At 47.3% G+C, this 21825-nt stretch overlaps 1 protein-coding gene across 1 annotated transcript in view; it reads left to right on the top strand.

Annotated features, from left to right (window-relative positions):
* Positions 1 to 21825, top strand: part of JAK3 (Janus kinase 3) — a 262203-nt gene that overhangs the window by 167073 nt on the left and 73305 nt on the right. The window contains exon 12 of the mRNA XM_040417463.1: positions 17527 to 17658. Within this exon, the coding sequence (XP_040273397.1) occupies positions 17527 to 17658 (132 nt within the window). The remainder of the gene's footprint in view (positions 1 to 17526; positions 17659 to 21825) is intronic.

Raw genomic sequence — 21825 nt, 5'->3', positions numbered from 1 at the left:
TATTGAGGGGGGCGCACTGCGCCACCAATGTTTATTATACTGGGGTGTTGGGGGGCGAACCGCGCCACCAATGTTTATTATATTGAGGGGGGGCGCACTGCGCCAATGTTTATTATACTGGGGTGTTGGGGGGGGCGCACTGCGCCACCAATGTTTATTATACTGGGGTGTTGGGGGGGCGCACTGCGCCACCAATGTTTATTATACTGGGGTGTTGGGGGGGCGCACTGCGCCACCAATGTTTATTATACTGGGGTGTTGGGGGGGGCGCACTGTGCCACCAATGTTTATTATATTGGGGGGGCGCACTGCGCACAACGATGGGTTAGGGAAATTTCACAGCAGAGTGCGCATGCGCTGGGAGCCTTGCCGGCGGTTAGGGTATGGAAAAATTATGGGCCAGTGCACAGGTGCGGTGATCGGATGGATGTTCTCAGCAGGACACCGGCCGACACTGCGTATGCGCTGGGAGCCTCACCAGCGGTTAGGGTAGGGAAAAAGCACTGGCCCGTACGTAATTTTTCCCTTCCCTAACCGCTGGTGAGGCTCCCGGTGCATGCGCAGTGTCGGCCGGTGTTCAGCTGAGAACATCCATCCGATCACTGCGCCTGCGCATTGGCCCATAGTTTTTCCCTACCCTAACTGCCGGCGAGGCTCCTGGCGCATGCGCACTCTGCTGTGAAATTTCCCTAACCTGTCGTTGTGCGCCTGCGCGGCGCTGCACAGCTCCTCACGTCATGTCCGGTGCGACCGGAAGTGACGAGGGTAGGGAAATCTCACGAAGTAGGGAAGTATGACATTACACAGGCCTTTGGGGTGTGTGGGCTGGTAACTACTTGGTTGGATAGTCAGCCAGCCTATGCCATGATGCCAGCAACAAGCAGTGTTTTTTTTTTTTGGGGGGGGGGGGCGCCACAAGGTTAGCTCGCACAGGGCGCCTGGACACCTAAGGCCGGCCCTGGCTACATGTCCTGTATAACATTTGCGCATCCTAAATATCTGTGACATTCAGTATAATTTTTTCGCCGCTGGTGACAGCGACATTACCTACATCTCCTGCATATCGTTTGCACAACCTAAATATCTGTGACAGTGTAATTTATTTGCGCATACACTTACAAAACCTGCGCTACTGTACCGTGTGACATACTTGCAAGCAGATATACCGGTTAATATGCTCAAGGCGAGCAGTAAGGGACGGGGAAGTGGCCGTGCTGCTGATGGTGCACGCAGAGGGCGTGGCCCTGGGCGCGGTGAAACTGTGCCTGCTGTCCGAGTACAAGAAACACACTCATCCATGATACCTAGCTTCATGTCCAGTTTGCAAGGTGGTGGGGAACGGCAATTAGTGTTTCACAAGGTGGATGATGATGATGAGACACAGTTGCCAAAAAGTCAACGTCAATTAGTGTATCAAGAGGTTGATGATGGGTTGTCAATAAGTGAGGTTCCTGTTAGGTCAACAAGTCAGGAGGATGACCAGAGTGAGGAAGTGGAAGAGGAGGTGGTGGACGAAGAAATCACTGACCCAACCTGGGAAGGTGGCAAGCCAAGCAAGGACAGCAGTACAGAGGGGGAGGGATCCGCAGCACCGCAAAAGGCTGGAAGAGGCAGTGGGGTGGCAAAAGAGAGAAGGTGGGCCACACCAAACCAGCCCACAACTGTTCCCCAGAGCACCCCCTTGCAGCAATCTCCCTTGCCAAGGGGTAGGTGTTCTGCAGTCTGGCGCTTTTTTGAATAAAGTGTGGATGATAAAAGAATTGTCACTTGCAACCTGTGCCGTACCAAAATGAGCAGGGGCGTGAACAACTGAACACTAGCAACCTCACCACCACCAACATGATCCGCCACATGGTATCAAAGCACCCTAATAGGTGGGCCAAATGCCTGGGTCCACAATCAGTGTCTGCGGGTCACACCACTGCCTCCTCTTCCCCTGTTTTACGTGCTGGCCCGCCCTGCACCTGGACCTTTGCTAGCACCATCAGCTAGCACATCCACTTCTGTGTCCCAGCGCAGCATACAGATGTCCATACCCCAGGCCTTTGTACGAAAGTGCAAATACCCAGCCACCCACCCACAGGCCATAGCACTAAATGCAGACCTTTCCAAATTGCTGGCCCTGGAAATGTTGCCATTAAGGCTTGTGGACACTGAGGCTTTCCGCAGCCTGATGGCGGCGGCTGTCCCTCTTTACTCAATCCCCAGCCGCCAATATTTTTCACTGTGTTTTGTCCCCACCTTACACCAGCATGTGTCCCGTTACATCACCCATGCCCTGACCAACGCAGTTATTGTGAAGGTCCACTTAACAATGGACACTACATTTCCCTGATGGCACACTGGGTAAACGTTGTGGAAGCCGGAAGCGAGCTGTATCCTGGGATGGCGCAGGTGCTACCGAAGCCAAGGATTGCGGGTCCTACTTTCATCAGGATTTCCGCCACCACCTACATTAGTGGCTGCAACCCCCCCTTCTTCTCCTCCACCTCCTCCTTCACTTCCACCTCTGAATTCTCATCTTGCAGCACCAGTCAGCCATCAGTCAGTAGCTGGAAGCAGTGTAGCACTGCAGTGGGGAAGTGGCAACAGGCCATGCTGAAACTAATATGCTTATATGACAAACATCACATCGCCGCAGAGCTGTGGCGGGGTATAAGGGACCAGACTGAGCTGTGGCTCTTGCCACTCAACCTACAACCAGGCATGGTTGTGTCTGATAATGGCCATAACTTGGTGGCGGCTTTGGAGCTTGGCAAGCTCACACACATACCATGCCTAGCTTATGTGTTCAACTTAGTGGTTCAGTGGTTTCTCAAAACTTACCCCAATTTGCCTGAGCTACTGGTTAAGGTGCGCCGCATGTGTGCCCATTTCCCAAAGTCATCTACAGCTTACGCCAGTCTGGCAACGCTGCAGCAACGCTTGCAATTGCCAGCTCACCGACTGTTGTGCGACGTGAGCACCCGCTTGAACTCCACATTCCACGCTTTGTGAGCAGCAGGGGGCTGTAGTGGAATACCAGCTGCAACATGGTTGTCGCTTCTGCTCTTCACAAGTGACGAGTGGGCATGGATGTCTGACCTCTGTGAGTTTTTACGCAACTTTGAGGAATCAACACAGATGGTGAGCGGCGATGCTGCTATTATCAGCGTAACCATCCCACTTCTGTGTCTACTCAAACGCTCGCTGCTCACAAGGAAGCAGACGCTTTGCATGTGGAAGAGGTGGAAATGGGGGAAGACAGTACACAGGGTGATATCCAGACCACCCTCAGTTCGTCTTCTCAGCGCGATTTGGATGATGATGATGATGATAAGGAGGAGAAGTAGCAGGAGACGGATGACTCCTCTACAAAGGGTAGTACCCATAGCAGGTTTATTCCATCTGTTCAGCGTGGATGAGTAGAAGAGGAGGAAGAGGATGAGGAGATTGAGAGTCATCCTCCTGATGAGAACAGCGAAGTTGTGTCTGTTGGGACTCTGGCACACATGGCTGACTTTATGTTATGCTGCCTTTCCCGTGACCCTCGTGTTATACGCATTTTGGCCAACACCGATTTACTGGTTGTTCACCCTTCTCGACCCCCGCTACAAAGAGAACTTCTCATCTCTCATTCCTGTGGTTAAGAGGACTAGCAAAATGGTGCAATACCAGATGGTCCTTGTGGAAAAATTGCTCCAAAAATTTCCAGTGGACTACGCTGGGGGCAGAGTACGTAGTTCCTTGGGCAACCGAGGAGGGGAGACGAGGGGAACACAAAGCAGTTCCAACAGAGGCAGGGCAACACTCTCCAAGTCCTGGGACAGTTTAATGACACCCCGCCAGCACCCTCACCCTGATGCGCGGCCTGGTGTCACAAGGAGGGAAAAGTTTTGGAAGATGGGGAAGGAGTACGTAACAGACCGTGTCAGCTTCCTCAGTGATCCCTGTGTGCCTTACAACTCTTGGGTGTCCAAGCTGGATATGTGGCACGAACTGGCGCTCTACGCCTTGGAGGCTCAGGCATGGGCTTTTTATTTGCCGACTGGATCGCAGTCCCTCCGGTCGGTAGATGAGTTTTTCGGAGCTCTAGGTCTGATCTACGACGACCAGGATCGGATTTCCCTGGCTGAGACCAAGTTGCGTGGTTTACGCCAGGGAAAGGGGTCTGCGGAGATCTATTGCTCTGAATTTAGAACATGGGCTACAGGTACGGAGTGGAATGATCCAGCTCTCCATAGTCAATTTTGTCAGTGGTTATCTGAGAGGCTGAAAGATGCGTTGGCCATTCACGAAAATCCAGAGTCATTGGAGGCGGCTATGTCACTTGCTGTATGTATCGATAGAAGTCTGAGAGAGAGAGAGAGATCTAAGGTCTCTCACTCTCAGGATGTACTATCCCATGAGGTGGCGGCTTCCTCTGACACTTTGGGTGAAGAGACACTTGAGTGTATGTCTGGTGACGAGCCCATGCAGTTTGGGGGAGCTACCACTAGACCTGTGGGAAAGAATGTTGGTCATAAGTAAGGAGTAGCTTGGGTTGGACGGCACTCCTCTTGTCGTTTTGGTACGATGCTCAATGGTAATTTGAGGTAATATAGTGAAAGAAACCACGGCACTCGTTTTTAGTAATTTTGAAAATTTATATTTTCATATCATATTAGTTCATATCATTTTCATTTCATCATTTGTTATGCATCCAGGAAGGAAATTTGCACAGACTGGCCAACGTTTTGGTCCTAGTATGGGACCTTGATCACGGCCTTAGTCTTTGCTGCATGTTGCCTGTGTGGGATGCGGTCATAAGTAAGGAGCCTGTTTTTTCTGTGGTAAAAAGGGACATTTTGTTAAAGGAAAACTGTCACATTTAGACCCTAATTTCAATTTCATATATGTAGTTACTAATAACATGATATTCAAGAATCAATTACTATTAGACTGACTTACCCCATATTTAATAAGATTCAGCCCTTAGCAACCAGTCTGCATAAAACTGCAATTTCCCTATTCAGTTAAGATGGCCGCCACTGCCCTCACCCTGAAGCTAATCCCGCCTGCCCTCACTACCCACAATGCATTGGGCTCCTCACATGCACTAGCCAGTGACAATAGCCCCCCAAAAGTGTCTGTAACCAGAGCCCTCCCTCCTAAAGGGGTCATCTTACGACATGTTGCTTTCATTTATACACTGAGCAGATGGCAGATCTTCCTTCCCTGGTGTGCGCTGCTCCAATGTTGCATTCTCCAGCTCTGCTGAGTGAGGGAGCGTCTGCCAAGCACAGGGACAGGGAGAAGTGCACACAGCCCAGGCTGCTGGGGAGGACCTGGCTTTAATCATTTACTTACAGTCCCTGGCTGTCAGTAATGTGAGCCTGCACGCAGCTTGCTTCTGCGTGCTCTGTCTATCAACAGATAGACGGACCATGCCTAGCAACCCTATTTTAAGCACAGATAAAAATAGGCAGTACAGGGTACAAAAATGTGGAATTAAGGGGTAATTGAATACACAGTGAAAAGTTTAAATAGGGCCACCAAGTTGATATTAATCACCACACTCCAATACTCAAAAATAAAATAAAAAATACAACATTTATCCTTTAATGTATGTCCCTACGTTCAGCGTCAAGGTGAAAACAAAAATAAAACCTTTAAGTCCCATTTTACTCTTGGTGGTGTAGGTGGAGAGCCAGAGAACTTAAATTTATCATTTACTGGTAGTACTTGATTTCTCCTGTCTGCGCTAGAGTCCAAAATTGTGAAATTGAGGCCTTTATAGACAGTGGGGCAGGGGTTAACCTACTTGATGGTCACTTCGTTCGCATGCATGGATTGTCAACAAGTGCATGTGTTTGCAATTGATTCCGCTCCACTTACTCAAAAATACTTCACAGATGGTGCAGAACATCAAATTGAGGGTGGGTGATTTTCATCGAGAATTCATTTCGTGTTTTGTGTTGGAGGGTCTGCCTGCTCCGTTGGTTTTGGGCTTGCCATGGTTAAGTAAACATAATCCTACCATCGATTGGCAAGCGAGACAGATTCTCGATTGGAGTGATTAAAATTGTCTTAATACATCGATTTTTGTTGTAACCACTAAAGCTTGACCCTCATTTATATCTGAATTCTCTGATGTATTTTCTGAAAGTGGAGGCCAGGAATTACCTCCGCATCGGGATTATGATTGGCCTATCAATCTTATTCCCGGAACTAAATTGCCCAAATCTCGATTATATAATCTTTCTGAACCCGAAAGAATGGCCATGTGAGAATATATCACCGAGAGTTTGGCTAAGGGACATATCAGACCGTCTAAATCCCCAGTGGACGCAGGATTTTTCTTTGTTAAGAAAAGGACGGTACTCTCAGGCCATGTTTGGACTTCCGTGAACTTAATCGTATCACTGTCCGTGATCTTTATCCCCTTCCTTTGATCCCAGATTTGTTTAATCAGATTGTCGGTGCCAAGGTGTTCTCTAAGTTGGATTTGAGGGGAGCATATAATCTGGTAAGGATCAAGGAGGGGGACGAATGGAAGACGGCCTTTAATATCCCTGAAGGTGATTTTGAGAATATGGTCATGCCTTTTGGGTTAACCAATGCCCCAGCGGTTTTTCAACATTTCATCAATGACATCTTTCATCATCTGATGGGCAGGTCTGTGGTGGTGTATCTGGATGATATTCTAATTTATTCTCCTGACATAGAGACGCATCAGGATCCCGTGAGACAAGTGTTACAGATCCTAAGAGAGAATCAATTGTATGCCAAGATGGAGAAGTGTGTATTTGAAGTTCTGGAAGCGCAATTCTTGGGTTATCTACTCTCATCCTCAGGTTTTCGGATGGATCCTGAGACGGTCCGTGCTGTGCTGGACTGGGATCGTCCCGAAAATTTGAAAGCCCTTATGCTGTTTTTGGGGTTCACCAACTACTACCCTAAATTAATTTTGAACTACTCGACTGTGGTTAAACCTTTAATGGACATGACTAGGAAAGGTTCGGATATCTGTCTGGTCAGATGCAGCATTAGAAGCCTTTTCAGCAGTGAAGGAATGTTTTGCTTCTGCCCCTATACTGGTGCAACCGGATGTATCACAGCCGTTCATTGTGGAAGTTGACGCATCCGAGGTTGGAGTAGGAGCGGTCCTGTCGCAGGGTCCTTCACCTAGTAAATGGCGTCCATGCGCATTCTTCTCTAAGAAACTCTCAGCCGCTGAAAAAAAAATTATGACGTTGGTAATAGGGAATTGCTGGCTATTAAGTTGGCTTTTGAAGAATGGCATCATTGGTTGGAAGGAGCAATTCATCCTATTACGGTGCTCATTGATCACAAAAATCTGGCTTACTTGGAGTTGTTTTTTACCAAATTTAATTTCCTTGTCACCTATCGCCCCTGAGTTGTTAATATCAAGGCTGATGCCTTGTCACGTAGCTTTCCTGGGGAAGGTGATTTGGTAGATCCTGGCATGATATTGTCCGAAGGAGTAGTAATACTTTCCCTATACCCAGACCTTGAGGCCCAGGGAGAAGCATCGGATTCTTGCCCTCTGGGGAAGTTGTTTGTTCCTTCTGAGCTACGTCAAAAGTAGAGTTGAGCGAACACCTGGATGTTCGGGTTCGAGAAGTTCGGCCGAACTTCCCGGAAATGTTCGGGTTCGGGATCCGAACCCGATCCAAACTTCGTCCTGAACCCGAACCCCATTGAAGTCAATGGGGACCCGAACTTTTGGGCACTAAAAAGGCTGTAAAACAGCCCAGGAAAGAGCTAGAGGGCTGCAAAAGGCAGCAACATGTAGGTAAATCCCCTGCAAACAAATGTGGATAGGGAAATGAATTAAAATAAAAATTAAAAAAATAAAAATGAACCAATATCAATTGGACAGAGGTCCCATAGCAGAGAATCTGGCTTCACGTCAGCAGAGAATCAGTCTCTTCATGCCATAGCAAAGAATCTGGCTTCATGTCAGCAGAGAATCAGTCTCTTTATGCCATAGCAGAGAATCTGGCTTCATGTCAGCGCAGAATCAGTCTTCATGTCATAGCAGAGAATCAGGCTTCACGTCACCCACCACTGGAACAGGCCACTGTCACACATTTAGGCCCCGGCACCCAGACAGAGGAGAGCGGTCCCGTAACAGAGAATCTGGCCTTATGTCAGCGCAGAATCTGTCTTCATGTCATAGCAGAGAATCAGGCTTCACGTCACCCACCACTGGAACAGGCCACTGTCACACATTTAGGCCCAGGCACCCAGGCAGAGGAGAGAGGTCCCGTAACAGAGAATCTGGCCTTATGTCAGCGCAGAATCTGTCTTCATGTCATACCAGAGAATCAGGCTTCACGTCACCCACCACTGGAACAGGCCACTGTCACACATTTAGGCCCAGGCACCCAGGCAGAGGAGAGAGGTCCCGTAACAGAGAATATGGCCTTATGTCAGCGCAGAATCTGTCTTCATGTCATAGCAGAGAATCAGGCTTCACGTCACCCACCACTGGAACAGGCCACTGTCACACATTTAGGCCCCGGCACCCAAACAGAGGAGAGCGGTCCCGTAACAGAGAATCTGGCCTTATGTCAGCGCAGAATCTGTCTTCATGTCATAGCAGAGAATCAGGCTTCACGTCACCCACCACTGGAACAGGCCACTGTCACACATTTAGGCCCAGGCACCCAGGCAGAGGAGAGAGGTCCCGTAACAGAGAATCTGGCCTTATGTCAGCGCAGAATCTGTCTTCATGTCATAGCAGAGAATCAGGCTTCACGTCACCCACCACTGGAACAGGCCACTGTCACACATTTAGGCCCCGGCACCCAGACAGAGGAGAGGTTCATTCAACTTTGGGTTGCCCCGCAATATAATGGTAAAATGAAATTAAAAATAGTATTGAATGAGGAAGTGCCCTGGAGTAGAATAATATATTGTTAAGGGAAGGTAGTTAAAATCTAATCTGCACAAGGGATGGACAGGTCCTGTGGGATCCATGCCTGGTTCATTTTTATGAACGTCAGCTTGTCCACATTGGCTGTAGACAGGCGGCTGCGTTTGTCTGTAATGACGCCCCCTGCCGTGCTGAATACACGTTCAGACAAAACGCTGGCCGCCGGGCAGGCCAGCACCTCCAAGGCATAAAAGGCTAGCTCTGGCCACGTGGACAATTTGGAGACCCAGAAGTTGAATGGGGCCGAACCATCAGTCAGTACGTGGAGGGGTGTGCACAGGTACTGTTCCACCATGTTAGTGAAATGTTGCCTCCTGCTAACACGCTCCGTATCAGGTGGTGGTGCACTTAGCTGTGGCGTGTTGACAAAACTTTTCCACATCTCTGCCATGCTAACCCTGCCCTCAGAGGAGCTGGGCGTGACACAGCTGCGTTGGCGACCTCTTGCTCCTCCTCTGCCTTCGCCTTGGGCTTCCACTGGTTCCCCTGTGACATTTGGGAATGCTCTCAGTAGCGCGTCTACCAACGTGCGCTTGTACTCGCGCATCTTCCTATCACGCTCCAGTGTAGGAAGTAAGGTGGGCACATTGTCTTTGTACCGGGGATCCAGCAGGGTGGCAACCCAGTAGTCCGCACACGTTAAAATGTGGGCAACTCTGCTGTCATTGCGCAGGCACTGCAGCATGTAGTCGCTCATGTGTGCCAGGCTGCCCAGAGTTAAGGACAAGCTGTCCTCTGTGGGAGGCGTATCGTCATCGTCCTGTGTTTCCCCCCAGCCACGCACCAGTGATGGGCCCGAGCTGCTTTGGGTGCCACCCCGCTGTGAACATGCTTCATCCTCATCCTCCTCCACCTCCTCCTCATCCTCGTCCTCCTCGTCCTCCAGTAGTGGGCCCTGTCTGGCCACATTTGTACCTGGCCTCTGGTGTTGCAAAAAACCTCCCTCTGAGTCAGTTCGAAGAGACTGGCCTGAAAGTGCTAAAAATGACCCCTCTTCCTCCGGGGCCACCTCCTCTTCCATCATCGCCCTAAGTGTTTTCTCAAGGAGACATAGAAGTGGCATTGTAACGCTGATAACGGCGTCATCGCCACTGGCCATGTTGGTGGAGTACTCGAAACAGCGCAACAGGGCACACAGGTCTCGCATGGAGGCCCAGTCATTGGTGGTGAAGTGTGTCTGATCCGCAGTGCGACTGACCCGTGCGTGCTGCAGCTGAAACTCCACTATGGCCTGCTGCTGCTCGCACAGTCTGTCCAGCATATGCAAGGTGGAGTTCCACCTGGTGGGTACGTCGCATATGAGGCGGTGAGCGGGAAGGCGGAAGTTATGCTGTAGCGCAGACAGGCGAGCAGCGGCAGGGTGTGAACGCCGGAAGCGCGAACAGACGGCCCGCACTTTATGCAGCAGCTCTGACATGTCGGGGTAGTTGCGAATGAACTTCTGCACCACCAAATTCAGCACATGCGCCAGGCAAGGGATGTGCGTCAAACCGGCTAGTCCCAGAGCTGCAACGAGATTTCGCCCATTATCGCACACCACCAGGCCGGGCTTGAGGCTCACCGGCAGCAACCACTCGTCGGTCTGTTCTATACCCCGCCACAACTCCTGTGCGGTGTGGGGCCTGTCCCCCAAACATATGAGTTTCAGAATGGCCTGCTGACGTTTACCCCGTGCTGTGCTGAAGTTGGTGGTGAAGGTGTGTGGCTGACTGGATGAGCAGGTGGAAGAAGAGGAGGAGGAAGCTGAGTAGGAGGAGGAGGAGACAGGAGGCAAAGAATGTTGCCCTGCGATCCTTGGCGGCGGAAGGACGTGCGCCAAACAGCTCTCCGCCTGGGGCCCAGCCGCCACTACATTTACCCAGTGTGCAGTTAGGGAGATATAGCGTCCCTGGCCGTGCTTACTGGTCCACGTATCTGTGGTTAGGTGGACCTTGCCACAGATGGCGTTGCGCAGTGCACACTTGATTTTATCGGACACTTGTTTGTGCAGGGAAGGCACGGCTCTCTTGGAGAAGTAGTGGCGGCTGGGAACAACATACTGTGGGACAGCAAGTGACATGAGCTGTTTGAAGCTGTGTGTGTCCACCAGCCTAAATGACAGCATTTCATAGGCCAGTAGTTTAGAAATGCTGGCATTGAGGGCCAGGGATCGAGGGTGGCTAGGTGGGAATTTACGCTTTCTCTCAAATGTTTGTGAGATGGAGAGCTGAACGCTGCCGTGTGACATGGTTGAGATGCTTGGTGACGCAGGTGGTGGTGTTGGTGGTACATCCCATGTTTGCTGGGCGGCAGGTGCCAACATTCCTCCAGAGGCAGAGGAAGAGGCCGAGGCGGCGGCGGCAGCAGCAGCAGAAGAGGCCGAGGCGGCGGCAGCAGCAGAAGAGGCCGAGGCGGCAGCAGCAGAAGAGGCAGCAGGGGGATCCTGAGTGACATCCTTGTTTTTAAGGTGTTTACTCCACTGCAGTTCATGCTTGTCATGCAGGTTGTGCTAAGGTTCAGAACGTTAATGCCTCGCTTCAGGCTCTGATGGTACAGCGTGCAAACCACTCGGGTCTTGTCGTCAGCACATTGTTTGAAGAAGTGCCATGCCAGGGAACTCCTTGAATCTGCCTTTGGGGTGCTCGGTCCCAGATGGCGGCGGTCAGTAGCAGGCGGAGTCTCTTGGCGGCGGGTGTTCTGATTTTGCCCACTGCTCCCTCTTTTGCTACGCTGTTGGCTCGGTCTCACCACTGTCTCTACCTCCGCACTGTGATAGTCAGTAGCACGACCTTCATTCCATGTGGGGTCTAGGACCTCATCGTCCCCTGCATCGTCTTCCACCCAGTCTTGACCCCTGACCTCCTGTTCAGTCTGCACACTGCAGAAAGACGCAGCAGTTGGCACCTGTGTTTCGTCATCATCAGAGACGTGCTGAGGTGGTATTCCCATGTCCTCATCATCAGGAAACATAAGTGGTTGTGCGTTAGTGCATTCTATCTCTTCCACCCCTGGTGAAGAGCTAGGTGGATGCCCTTGGGAAACCCTGGCAGCAGAGTCTTCAAACAGCATAAGAGACTGCTGCATAACTTGAGGCTCAGACAGTTTCCCTGATATGCATGGGGGTGATGTGACAGACTGATGGGCTTGGTTTTCATGCGCCATCTGTGCGCTTTCTGCAGAAGACTGGGTGGGAGATAATGTGAACGTGCTGGATGCACTGTCGGCCACCCAATTGACTAATGCCTGTACCTGCTCAGGCCTTACCATCCTTAGAACGGCATTGGGCCCCACCAAATATCCCTGTAAATTCTGGCGGCTACTGGGACCTGAGGTAGTTGGTACACTAGGATGTGTGGCTGTGGCAGAACGGCCACGTCCTCTCCCAGCACCAGAGGGTCCACTAACACCACCACGACCATGTCCACGTCCGCGTCCCTTATTAGATGTTTTCCTCATTGTTCCCGTTCACCACAATTTTGAGAATGGTAAATTTGGGAATAGTTTTTCAACCCAGAAAAAAAAGTGTGCTTTTACGGTCACTACAAATAACTCGAGCAGCTAAAACAGTACAGATTTGCTTGAATAGAAATGTGAGACCTGTTTTTTTTTGCACTGTGTGACAGGTTAAGGTTTAATCTCAGAATCAGACTTCTATCTGCACGGTAGCGTGTGTCTTAGGTTTTTCTGAATGACACTATCAATACCTTCAATGTAAGATATCCTTTTTGGGATAGATTTCAAGTACACTGCGTGCAGAATTATTAGGCAAATGAGTATTTTGACCACATCATCCTCTTTATGCATGTTGTCTTACTCCAAGCTGTATAGGCTCGAAAGCCTACTACCAATTAAGCATATTTGGTGATGTGCATCTCTGTAATGAGAATGGGTGTGGTCTAATGACATCAACACCCTATATTAGGTGTGCATAATTATTAGGCAACTTCCTTTCCTTTGGCAAAATGGGTCAAAAGAAGGACTTGACAGGCTCAGAAAAGTCAAAAATAGTGAGATATCTTGCAGAGGGATGCAGCACTCTTAAAATTGCAAAGCTTCTGAAGCGTGATCATCGAACAATCAAGCGTTTCATTCAAAATAGTCAACAGGGTCGCAAGAAGCGTGTGGAAAAACCAAGGCGCAAAATAACTGCCCAAGAACTGAGAAAAGTCAAGCGTGCAGCTGCCAAGATGCCACTTGCCACCAGTTTGGCCATATTTCAGAGCTGCAACATCACTGGAGTGCCCAAAAGCACAAGGTGTGCAATACTCAGAGACATGGCCAAGGTAAGAAAGTCTGAAAGACGACCACCACTGAACAAGACACACAAGCTGAAACGTCAAGACTGGGCCAAGAAATATCTCAAGACTGATTTTTCTAAGGTTTTATGGACTGATGAAATGAGAGTGAGTCTTGATGGGCCAGATGGATGGGCCCGTGGCTGGATTGGTAAAGGGCAGAGAGCTCCAGTCCGACTCAGATGCCAGCAAGGTGGAGGTGGAGTACTGGTTTGGGCTGGTATCATCAAAGATGAGCTTGTGGGGCCTTTTCGGGTTGAGGATGGAGTCAAGCTCAACTCCCAGTCCTACTGCCAGTTTCTGGAAGACACCTTTTTCAAGCAGTGGTACAGGAAGAAGTCTGCATCCTTCAAGAAAAACATGATTTTCATGCAGGACAATGCTCCATCACACGCGTCCAAGTACTCCACAGCGTGGCTGGCAAGAAAGGGTATAAAAGAAGAAAATCTAATGACATGGCCTCCTTGTTCACCTGATCTGAACCCCATTGAGAACCTGTGGTCCATCATCAAATGTGAGATTTACAAGGAGGGAAAACAGTACACCTCTCTGAACAGTGTCTGGGAGGCTGTGGTTGCTGCTGCACGCAATGTTGATGGTGAACAGATCAAAACACTGACAGAATCCATAGATGGCAGGCTTTTGAGTGTCCTTGCAAAGAAAGGTGGCTATATTGGTCACTGATTTGTTTTTGTTTTGTTTTTGAATGTCAGAAATGTATATTTTTGAAAGTTGAGATGTTATATTGGTTTCACTGGTAAAAATAAATAATTGAAATGGGTATATATTTGTTTTTTGTTAAGTTGCCTAATAATTATGCACAGTAATAGTCACCTGCACACACAGATATCCCCCTAAAATAGCTAAAACTAAAAACAAACTTAAAACTACTTCCAAAAATATTCATCTTTGATATTAATGAGTTTTTTGGGTTCATTGAGAACATGGTTGTTGTTCAATAATAAAATTAATCCTCAAAAATACAACTTGCCTAATAATTCTGCACTCCCTGTAGGCCTCAAATACCAGAAACTAGTTATTTTGAGAATGGCAAATTTGGGAATAGTTTTTCAACCCAGAAAAAAAAGTGTGCTTTTACGGTCACTACAAATAACTTGACCAGCTAAAACAGTACAGATTTGGTTGAATAGAAATGTCAGGTCTATTTTTTAGGCGCTGGGTGACAGGCTCAACTTGCCCCTGATGTAATATATGGCCAAAAAATAACCACACTGTTGATGGTTAAATGCACTTGGGTGACACAGGCTCAGCCTGCACCAGATGTAGTATATGGCCAAAAAATAATCAGACTGTTGATGGTTAAATGCACTTGGGTGACACAGGCTCAGCCTGCACCAGATGTAGTATATGGCCAAAAAATAATCAGACTGTTGATGGTTAAATGCACTTGGGTGACACAAGCCTGCAGCTGATGTAGTATATGGCCAAAAAATAACCACACTATCGATGGTTAAATACACTTGGTGATAGCTTGTGCTGGCGCACCACAAGTCACAAAATGGCCGCCGATCACCCCAGAAAAAAAGTGATCTAAAAACGCTCTGTGCAGCCTCAAAAAAGTGAGAAAGTCAATAATAGCACTTCAATGATCCACAGCTGCAGATCGATCACAGAATGAAGTCTTTTGGAGGAGTTAATCTGCCTAATCTCGCCCTAACGTCGCAGCTGCAACCTCTCCCTACACTGATCATAGCAGAGTGACGTGCGGCGCTACGTGACTCCAGCTTAAATAGAGGCTGGGTCACATGCTGCACTGGCCAATCACAGCCATGCCAATAGTAGGCATGGCTGTGATGGCCTCTTGGGCCAAGTAGTATGACGCTTGTTGATTGGCTGCTTTGCAGCCTTTCAAAAAGCGCCAAGAAAGCGCCGAATACCGAACCCGAACACGGACTTTTACGAAAATGTTCGGGTTCGGGTCCGTGTCACGGACACCCCAAAATTCGGTACGAACCCGAACTATACAGTTCGGGTTCGCTCATCCCTAGTCACAAGGTGTTCGAGGAACATCACTGTACTGTTCTCACAGGACACCCAGGGAGCAGATCCACTGTCGATCTCATATCTCGTAGATTCTGGCGGTCAGGTTTACGCAAGTTTGTTGAGGACTATGTGTCAGCTTGTAGTACTTGTGCACATGCCAATGTGACACATACCCGGCCTTCCGGATCTTTACTTCCTCTGCCCATTTTTTCTAGACGATGGACTCATTTATCCATAGATTTTATCACAGACTTACCTAATTCTTCGGGGAAAACTGTGATTCTGGTGGTTGTTGATCGCTTTAGTAAGATGGTGCACTTTATAGCTTTACCAGGTCTTCCCAATGCTAAAACTCTTGCACAGGTGTTTGTCGATAACATTGTGAAACTACATGGTATTCCCTCTGATATGGTGTCTGATAGAGGAACTCCGTTTGTTTCCAAGTTCTGGAAGGCGTTCTGTACTCATCTAGGGGTACAATTGTCCTTCTCTTCGGCCTTTCACCCTCAGTTGAATGGACAGACTTAACGCACAAACCAGAATTTGGAGATTTACTTGAGATGTTTTGTCTCAGATAATCAAGAGGAGTGGTCTTTATTCTTGTCTTTGGCTGAATTTGCCATAAACCACCATAGACAGGAATCTACTGATAAGTCACTGTTTTATTGGGGCATATGGGTTCCACCCGCAATTTGGCACATTTTCTGGCACTGAGACTTCTGCTATACCTGAAGAGGAAAGATTTTCTTCTTCTTTATCAGCTATTTGGCGGAAAATTCTAAATAATCTGGAAAAGATGGGCAAGAAGTATAAACGTATGGCTGACAAGAGACGTATGAATGGTCCGGACCTGAGAGTGGGCGATTCTGTGTGGCTGTCCACAAGAAACATTAAGTTGAAAATACCTTCTTGGATGTTGGGTCCAAGTTTATTGGTCCATATAAGATCACTGCCATTGTTAACCCGGTAGCCTTTCGTTTTGAGTTCCCCCAAGCTTTGAAAATTCATAATGTGTTCCATAAGTCGTTATGTTGAACCTGTTGAACCGTCCACCTTGCCTCCTGCTCCTGTGATGGTGGACAGTAATTTGGAATTTCAAATAGCCAGGATACAGATATAGCAAGGGTAACACTCAAACCCTTAACTCAAATTTCATTATCTCATCACGTTATCTTGAAACAAAAGCCATTGAAAAGCAATTGCTTAACGCGTTTAGTTAACTTTAGTTCAGTTAACACATCTCATAAAGCATGAGTCTTAACTCTACTACATCCGTAATTGACTCCTGAGTTCTCTGTAGATCCCTCCACTATCTCGTGCACTGGAAGGGTTATGGACCGGAGGAGAGGATGTGGGTCCCAGCAGCAGACGTTAATGCTGTGCGTCTGGTGAAAGCTTTTCACAAAGCTCATCCAGATAAAGTGGGTCCTGGGTGTCCGGAGGCCACCCGTAGAATGGGGGTACTGTCACACCCGTGACAGGTGGTAGAAGATCTGAAAGACTGGCTGCACGTCAGTGATCTGACAGCTTCTTTTGGTTTCACTTTGTCTATGTGTTGCTGGGATGTCCACACCTCATTTTCAGGTGTTGATCATGTGACCATTACTACTCCCTTCTTAGTCTGGCTTTACCCATCACTTCTTGCAGTTGATAGCTTATTCTGGTTGTGGATCGTTTGGTGTCTGGATCTCAGCTGAGTTCCTGTTTTCTATTTACCCGGAGTTAAGTGTCTTTCCTTTTTGTATTGTTTTTATTTCCCTGTCTCCTGGTACCAGACCTAAGGCAGACTCTTGTTCCTTCAGCTGGGAAGGACCAGGTTGTCTGTGGCCCAATAACTACGGTATCTTAAGGGCCTTCTAGGGTGAGCCAGGCTTAGGTTCCTGCGGATGAACCGTCCTACCATCGGGGTCTGTTCATTCTGTTAGCAGTCAGGGTTTGGGTTGGGATTTATTAGGTGGTGACCTTTCCCCTTTCCCTAGTTTGCAGGCCTTGTACCTTCTCCCTCCCTTTTGTGTTTGGTGTGGAGTTCCCATCCCACACCACGCCGTGACACTGGTTCAATGCTCTGGTTCTCCCATTGACTTCCATTGTGCTTGGGTGCTCTGTAGAGCCCCTGAGCATCCCAAAGTGTTCTACTCGAGCACCAGAGCACCCGAGCACTTTGGTGCTCGATCAACACTAGTCAACACCTCCAGTTCTCGTCTGCACAAGTTTTCATAAATGTTTCATAAGGTTCATGAGTTTGGGTTATTATTTATTGCTGGAACAGTTGCACAGCGATGTAGAATGTTGATGCTCATGATATGTCACATAACTCTTTTCCAGTTGGAAAGCCAAGGAAAAGGCTCCTTCACCAAAATATTTCATGGGTTACGCAGAGATGCAGATGGAGAGGAGGAGCACAAAGTTGATGTTCTGCTGAAAATTCTTGATGCCACTCACCAGCATTACCAAGAGGTAAAGCGTTTACTGATTACAGACAGTAAAAGGGGTTCTGCAGGGGCTTTATAAGGACCTATCCGCAGGCACCTGGCACTCCAGGCAATCAGCTGTTTGAAGAGGAGACAGCACTTCATGTGAGCACTTGAATGGAGTGAGTACTTGTAATTACACTATGCCACCACTACAGGGGAGATGACGCGTAGTATAATGAAGAGGAAGGAGCGCTCACATGAAGCGCTGCCTCCTCTTTGAACAGCTGATAGGAGGGGGTGCCAGGTGTTGGATAGGAGGAGGATAGGTCATCAATATAAAACCTCTGAACAACCCATTTTAATTATTATTTTTGGTTCTGGAGAAGGTGAAATGAAAATTCCTCCACACATTAAAAGGATTATCCCATTAAAGGAATTTATATGCAATTAAGAATTATGTTGCCCACTGGTAGCACCATGTGTTTATTCTTCTGGTCTACCTTCTAAACTAACATGGTCAGTAGATTCCCTACTCCCTTCCCCTACCCTAGGCACATTGTGATCTCATTGTGAAGCAGGTGAAGCGGCCCAGACACCTTTCATTTATTCATCCCTACTTCTAAATTCATAGAAATACATATCTATATCTATTTCTAGTTAGTGGAGTGGAAATTGTAGAGACATTATTACATTGATGCAGGTGGTTGATGAGCTACTGCCTACCTATACAAAGGTAAAAATAAGTTCTCCAGATCTGTGAGTTTTAAATTTATAGGATATCCTCTTTAAATTATATATGCCAAGCAATTAGATATTTCTGGTCCATCAAGTATTTGAGTTTATGTCTTACTAGTTATGGCTATTACTATAGTTCCTATTTCTGACTACTGATGCAAGTTGCTGTTTCTACAAACTAAGAAGACAGGTTGGCATACGCAGGAGGTGCTCAAACCCACATGCAGTTGTGCATATATATAGGGGAGCAAATCCTGCACTTGTGGCCCGTTGCTAATGGCAATCCCCAGCAAAATGCATACGGTGGAGGATGCCCGCGGCGAACCACAAGTACCACAATAGACATCCTACACAAGGTAACAAGTGCGGATGTGATAATTAATATAACAATATAACAAAATAACAAAGATAGGTGCACTCTGCAATCTCACTAAACCCTCAAACTGATTTTAAAATTGAGAGATTAGTCAACATGTCCTACGGTGTAGAGCATGTCTAAGCCCAGGCACCACGCCAAGGTTTCTCAAGTAGCCCGGGACCTAACACTCTCCTACCTGAGCCGTTTGGCCAATACCAGGAGCCAGTGGGCAAATTACAGGAGCATCAGGCCGACTCACAAACAGCTCACCTAGTTACCTCCAGCATGTAGCCATGCTTGCAATGGATGTCTATTGTGGTACTTGTGGTTCACCGCGGGCATCCTCCACCGTATGCATTTTGCTGGGGATTGCCATTAGCAACGGGCCACAAGTGCAGGATTTGCTCCCCTATATATATGCACAACTGCATGTGGGTTTGAGCACCTCCTGCGTATGCCAACCTGTCTTCTTAGTTTGTATATATAGAATCCTGGAGGTGTATAAACTCCAATTTAAATGTGCCTGTTTTCCATTTACAGGCCACATCTAGGTGCACCTGTAAAGCCTGGGACATATCAGCCAGTCTTAAGTGGGACTCGCAGACTCCTCCCTCCTCCCATTGCAAGCATGGCTACATGCTGGAGGTAACTAGGTGAGCTGTTTGTGAGTCGGCCTGATGCTCCTGTAATTTGCACACTGGCTCCTGGTATTGCCCAAACGGCTCAGGTAGGAGAGTGTTAGGTCCCGGGCTACTTGAGAAACCTTGGCGTGGTGCCCGGGCTTAGACATACTCTACACCGTAGGACATGTTGACTAATCTCTCAATTTTAAAATCAGTTTGAGGGTTTAGTGAGATTGCAGAGTGCACCTATCTTTGTTATTTTGTTATATTGTTATATTAATTATCACATCCGCACTTGTTACCTTGTGTAGGATGTCTATTATGGTACTTGTGGTTCGCCGTGGGCATCCTCCACCGTATGCATTTTGCTGGGGATTGCCATTAGCAACGGGCCACAAGTGCAGGATTTGCTCCCCTATATATATGCACAACTGCATGTGGGTTTGAGCACCTCCTGCGTATGCCAACCTGTCTTCTTAGTTTGTATATATAGAATCCTGGAGGTGTATAAACCTTGGCGTGGTGCCCGGGCTTAGACATGCTCTACACCGTAGGACATGTTGACTAATCTCTCAATTTTAAAATCAGTTTGAGGGTTTAGTGAGATTGCAGAGTGCACCTGTCTTTGTTATTTTGTTATAAAGTTGCTGTTTCTCTCTAACATTTTTATCTCTGAAATCTGAGCTTCTATTCACTTTATGTAGACCTTTTCTTTGTTTAAAACTTGTGGAAACCAATAAAAATCTTACTGCAGAAAAAAATATGTACTGGTATGCCACTGCCAACCAAACTTGCCACTTCAACCTGGCCACAATTTTAACCCCCAGCAGATTGCTGAATACACCAGACCCCTAGAGAAGGGCCATGGCTATAAGCTGTTGCAACTTTACACAAAGACAAATGACAACAGTAATATAACATTGAAAACGAAAGAACATTTTGTAGCCTAATCATTGGAGTTTTTCAAAAATTCAATTCGGCCGGTTTGCCAAATTTTTAGAACAAATTTGGTTCAATACGAATTTATTTGCGGCGAATCACGTTAAAAAATGGCTATTTCCTGGCTGCAGAGAGCCTTTATAGTGGTGTAGAACACTGTGCCTTGCAGTAACACGCATAGGGAGTCTGCTGTGGTAGTGAAATGATACTGTGAGACCGTATGACATGCAGATGACAGGCGTCACTATTAGAATCACTGCACACTTCAAACTGACCAAATAACTCAAGTATGAACTCAGCCTTACAGGTCGATATTAGCGGCAAGAAGAAGTGCACTCCTTTTACAGCTCATTCCACATAGATGTCTACAGAACCTGTTCTATTAAACGCTTATACAAATAGAGCCCCCCGAAAGAGTGGAGAGGGTGTCAGCAGTAAGTTTGTGTTAACGTCACTGATTATTTTGCCCTTCCTCTGATCAGTCAGAACAATAACCCCCCAAAAAACGGATCCTGTCTGTTGAGCATCCGGCTTCACTAATTCGGTCAGCATTTGGTCAGTAATCCATCAGTATTGCTAATGCCCCAAAAAAAACAGGAGTGGATCCAAAACAGAGATGACCGAGTCAACCATTCAAGACACGACCGCTAGATGACACTGGGAGCTCAGGCCTTTCGCTGCGACTCCTGCTGCCACGCCCCCTTACTCTGCTGCGACCTCTGCCTGCGCCAGAAACATTTAGGGCTCTGCCACTCCCCTGTGCAGGGCCTGTCACTTCTCTGTCTGACATACTGTTAGATCAGATAAATAAATAAAAAGGAAATTAAAACACCCCAATCATTTTCTCACTTCACCACACAACAGCTAATAGGCCCTTTTGTCACACTAATACACACAAAAAAGGGCTTTAGAACATATAACTGCACTGCTGAACGGCAAATATATTTTTATTTTGCCACTATTACACAACAAAAAGGGCTTTATAACATATAACTGCACTACTAAACGGCAAATATACAGGTATTTTTCTTTTTCCACTTATACGCGCCACAACAGGCTATAGAACATATAACTGCACCGCTGAATGGCAAACATATTTTTATTTTGCCACTATAACACGACAAAAAGGGCTTTATAACATATAACTGCACCGCTGAACGGCAAATATATTTTACTTTTGCTACTAATACACGACACAAAAGGCTTTAGAACATATAACTTCACTGCTGAACGGCAAATATATTTTACTTTTGCCACTATTACACGCCACAAAAGGCTATAGAACATATAACTGCACATCTGAACGGCAGATATATTTTACTTTTGCCACTAATACACGCCACAAAAGGCTTTAGAACATATAACTGCACCGCTGAACGGCAAATATATTTTTCTTTTGCCACTAATACATGACAAAAAGTGCTGTAATTTTAGCACTTCACCACACAATGGCTAATAAGCCATTTTTTCCCACTAATACAAGCCAAAAATGCTTTAGAAAATATAACTGCACTGCACAAGGGCAAATAAGACATATAAATATTTCCTTGTAATA

This window comes from Bufo bufo, chromosome 2 (assembly GCF_905171765.1).
Source record: "Bufo bufo chromosome 2, aBufBuf1.1, whole genome shotgun sequence".
NCBI classification, from domain to species: Eukaryota; Metazoa; Chordata; class Amphibia; order Anura; family Bufonidae; genus Bufo; species Bufo bufo.
The sequence above is the reverse complement of the archived record's forward strand: the minus strand, read 5'-3'. Positions and strand labels throughout refer to the sequence as shown.